The sequence below is a fragment of the Mizuhopecten yessoensis genome, unplaced genomic scaffold (genome assembly GCF_002113885.1).
Source record: "Mizuhopecten yessoensis strain PY_sf001 unplaced genomic scaffold, ASM211388v2 scaffold9909, whole genome shotgun sequence".
NCBI classification, from domain to species: Eukaryota; Metazoa; Mollusca; class Bivalvia; order Pectinida; family Pectinidae; genus Mizuhopecten; species Mizuhopecten yessoensis.
In genome coordinates, this window is record NW_018408283.1 from 104,743 (window position 1) to 109,590 (window position 4,848).

The window sequence follows — 4,848 nt, forward strand, 5'->3', positions numbered from 1 at the left end:
GCAGATACACATAGTTATCCTAGCAGATACACGTAGTTATCCTAGCAGATACATGTAGTTATCCTAGCAGATACATGTGGTTATCCTAGCAGATACATGTAGTTATCCTGGTAGATACACATAGTTATCCTAGCAGATACACATAGTTATCCTAGCAGATACACATAGTTATCCTAGCAGATACATGTAGTTATCCTAGCAGATACATGTAGTTATCCTGGCAGATACATGTAGTTATTCTAGCCAGATACATGATTTTGCGGTGTTGTTTGATCTGATTTTTCTTATTTCTGCAATCATATTCTAATTAAATTTGATTGTCATCTGGTATATTCTTGACACCAGAAATAATATTTATACACTTTACGGTAATTAATCTGAGGTTAATTTAGCTCGCATTAGTTTAGTTTTAAATTGTATAAAGACATGAGGTTTACTGAGTTGGGAACGTTTTTCTCCCACAACTTTCAGATATCTAGAAAACCATATGTTCCCTTGGGAATACATCACTCTTGTTTCCTATCAGGCAAACCATTGCCAGGAACTTTGACGTCACAATAGAAGATGATGTTGCCTACTAATTGTTACTTGATGTCGTAATTAGAAGGTTGACCATTGAAATAACATCTAGGGTGTTCCCTACTAATTGTTACTTGATGGCGTAATTAGAAGGTTGACCATTGAAATAACATCTAGGGTGTTGCCGACTAATTGTTACTTGATGTCGTAATTAGAAGGTCGACCATTGAAATAACATCTAGGGTGTTGCCTACTAATTGTTACTTGCTGTCGTAATTAGAAGGTTGACCATTGAAATAACATCTACGGTGTTACCGACTAATTGTTACTTGATGTCGTAATTAGAAGGTGGACCATTGAAATAACATCTAGGGTGTTGTCTACTAATTGTTACTTGATGTCGTAATTAGAAGGTTGACCATTGAAATAACATCTAGGGTGTTCCCTACTAATTGTTACTTGATGGCGTAATTAGAAGGTTGACCATTGAAATAACATCTAGGGTGTTCCCTACTAATTGTTACTTGATGGCGTAATTAGAAGGTTGACCATTGAAATAACATCTAGGGTGTTCCCTACTAATTGTTACTTGATGGCGTAATTAGAAGGTTGACCATTGAAATAACATCTAGGGTGTTCCCTACTAATTGTTACTTGATGGCGTAATTAGAAGGTTGACCATTGAAATAACATCTAGGGTGTTCCCTACTAATTGTTACTTGATGGCGTAATTAGAAGGTTGACCATTGAAATAACATCTAGGGTGTTCCCTACTAATTGTTACTTGATGGCGTAATTAGAAGGTTGACCATTGAAATAACATCTAGGGTGTTCCCTACTAATTGTTACTTGATGGCGTAATTAGAAGGTTGACCATTGAAATAACATCTAGGGTGTTGCCGACTAATTGTTACTTGATGTCGTAATTAGAAGGTGGACCATTGAAATAACATCTAGGGTGTTGTATACTAATTGTTACTTGATGTCGTAATTAGAAGGTGGACCATTGAAAAAACATCTAGGGTGTTGCCTACTAATTGTTACTTGCTGTCGTAATTAGAAGGTTGACCATTGAAATAACATATAGGGTGTTACCGACTAATTGTTACTTGATGTCGTAATTAGAAGGTTGACCATTGAAATAACATCTAGGGTGTTGCCGACTAATTGTTACTTGATGTCGTAATTAGAAGGTTGACCATTGAAATAACATCTAGGGTGTTACCGACTAATTGTTACTTGATGTCGTAATTAGAAGGTCGACCATTGAAATAACATCTAGGGTGTTGCCTACTAATTGTTACTTGCTGTCGTAATTAGAAGGTTGACCATTGAAATAACATCTAGGGTGTTGCCGACTAATTGTTACTTGATGTCGTAATTAGAAGGTTGACCATTGAAATAACATCTAGGGTGTTGCCTACTAATTGTTACTTGATGTCTTAATTAGAAGGTGGACCATTGAAATAACATCTAGGGTGTTGTCTACTAATTGTTACTTGATGTCGTAATTAGAAGGTTGACCATTGAAATAACATCTAGGGTGTTGTCTACTAATTGTTACTTGATGTCGTAATTAGAAGGTTGACCATTAAAAGTGTTGCTTACTAATTGTTACTTGATGTCATAATTAGAAGGTGGACCATTGAAATAACATCTAGGGTGTTGCCTACTAGAAGGTAACCCAAAATGTTGACCAACTCCTAGCATGTATAAATAGTAATAATAATTAGTATACTGTACATAAATGTTACAATAGATCTGCTATACGTACCCCGGTTATATATATATATATGGTTATACGTTACCTTTATTTTACAGACCTACAGGTACTGATGGGCAGTATGCTATACCTAAGACAAGGTATTGAGAATTCTCCGTACGCCCATCTGGTGGCCCCTATCTACTGGGAGGAGATCTGCGATGTGTTTACAAGGGATGCCTGCTGCCTTCTGGGCATGTCTGTGGAGAGCCCCCTAAGTGTTAGGTACAGACTTAGGCCAAAAAATATATGTTTGTTTCAGGTAACATACCTGAAAAGAATAGGGTAGGTCAGTAGGCAAATAATTTTGTTTGAATGTTAATTTACTATGTTTTTGAAGTAATATTATGCTTTATTTCAAATTTTACAATGCATTTCCACACATTACAATGACTATTAATTTGTCAAGAATAAGGTCAGACTCACAGAATAGGAAGAAAGTACATTTTAAAGAGTGGCTGTGAACTTTGCCTGGCTAATAAATTAATCTTAGATACAAGTAGGTGATAAAATACCTAGGGTCGGCAGTAGGATCTAGGGTCGGCAGTAGGATCTAGGGCTGGCAGAAGGATCTAGGGTCGGCAGTAGGATCTAGGGTCGGCAGTAGGATCTAGGGACGGCAGTAAGATCTAGGGTCGGCAGTAGAATCTAGGGTGGGCAGTAAGATCTAGGGTCGGCAGTAGGATCTAGAGTCGGCAGTAAGATCTAGGGTCGGCAGTAGGATCTAGGGTCGGCAGTAAAATCTAGGTCAGGATACCTGAAACACTCATATTTTATATTGACTTATCATCTCCTTCCTCCCCTTTTTTATGGCCAACAAAAGTGGAGCGTATCATGTTATCACACTCACTGTCCATTGGTTTGTTTACTAGTAAGTAGTCAGTTTTCAACAGAATTGTTTTAGATTTTGTGCTTGTGATGAGATATATAAAATGTGTATATCGTAACATGGGATTATCCTGTGAACAGTATTAGGCAGATGTGAGAAAATCTTCTAGCTCACTTATAATAAGTATTTCCACTTATCCTGAAATAGAATTACTAATCCCAGGCATTGGACTAATGACATTGTACACCCCTGTTATGTTTTCCCATTCCATTGTATTCAACTTTCATGAATAATAAAATATTTCCCTTATAATATTTTATATTCTGATGCATTTAGTTAAAATATTACATCAGGTTTTGATGTATGACACTTTGCGCTTTACATTTTAAAAAAGTCGAAATTCCCTGAAATTCCATTTGAACTTGTCATTGTTGAGGTCTTGCTGTTATGCCTGGCCAGTTATGTTTATTTCCCTGTACCGATTCACCACAGGCATAGCAATAAGTATTAAAAAACTGCTATAAAAACCTTGTACTATAAACAAGTTAATGATAAATGATAGAAGATCTACACTATGATTTTACGTTATTTTCATTCTAGTATCCGAGCGGGTTGTCTAGCCTTACCTCCCCTACTAAATATCCGACAAGTGATGCAGCAACGACAGGTGTCGGGAGTCTGGAGCAACAAGGACGAGTTACCGGTATGTTATTCACATGGTGGATATTTCAAAATAGAAACAGAGGCTAACAATATTGTTTTATGTCTGGTTTACTCCCCTTACTGTTACCTGTTGATCTGATAATGAAACATCTGTTTGATCTTACAATGAAACATCTGTTTGATCTGATAATGAAACAGAAACAGAGGCTAACAATATTGTTTTATGTCTGGTTTACTCCCCTTACTGTTTCCTGTTGATCTGATAATGAAACATCTGTTTGATCTTACAATGAAACATCTGTTTGATCTGATAATGAAACAGAAACAGAGGCTAACAATATATTTTATGTCTGGTTCACTCCCCTTACTGTTACCTGTTGGTCTGATAATGAAACAACTGTTTGATCTTACAATAAAACATCTGTTTGATCTTATAATAAAACATCTGTTTGATCTTACAATAAAACATCTGTTTGATCTTATAATAAAACATCTGTTTGATCTTACAATAAAACATCGGTTTGATCTGATAATGAAACAGAAACAGAGGCTAACAATACATTTTATGTCTGGTTCACTCCCCTTACTGTTACCTGTTGATCTTACAATGAAACATCTGTTTGATCTTACAATGAAACATCTGTTTATTTCATTACTTTTAGTTCTTGTTCTGACTTTTAATGGCTGAAGAAGTGTTTTGAAATTTTGCTTTAAGGACCTTTATCTATAAAACAGAATTAGAATTTTGTTTTTATAACAATGTACCTAATGTATTGATCTTAGGTGTACTGTAGACTGTGTGTGCTGTCCTGGTAGTACCTAATGTATTGATCTTAGGTGTACTGTAGACTGTGTGCTATCCTGTTAGTGTACCTAATGTATTGATCTTAGGTGTACTGTAGACTATGTGTGCTGTCCTGGTAGTGTACCTAATGTATTGATCTTAGGTGTAGTGTAGACTGTGTGCTGTCCTGGTAGTACCTAATGTATTGATCGTAGGTGTACTGTAGACTGTGTGTGCTGTCCTGGTAGTGTACCTAATGTATTGATCTTAGGTGTACTGTAGACTGTGTGT

General features: G+C 36.2%; 1 protein-coding gene across 2 annotated transcripts in view; it reads left to right on the top strand.

The window, feature by feature from the left end:
- LOC110459015 (protein RMD5 homolog A-like) overlaps positions 1-4,848 on the top strand; it is a 29,064-nt gene that overhangs the window by 14,431 nt on the left and 9,785 nt on the right. For both annotated transcript variants that reach the window (XR_002463846.1, XM_021511033.1), the window contains exons 6-7: positions 2,341-2,506; positions 3,711-3,813. Coding sequence is in view for 1 of the 2 variants with exons in the window: in XM_021511033.1 (XP_021366708.1) it covers positions 2,341-2,506; positions 3,711-3,813 (269 nt within the window). In the remaining variant the exon portion in view is untranslated. The remainder of the gene's footprint in view (positions 1-2,340; positions 2,507-3,710; positions 3,814-4,848) is intronic.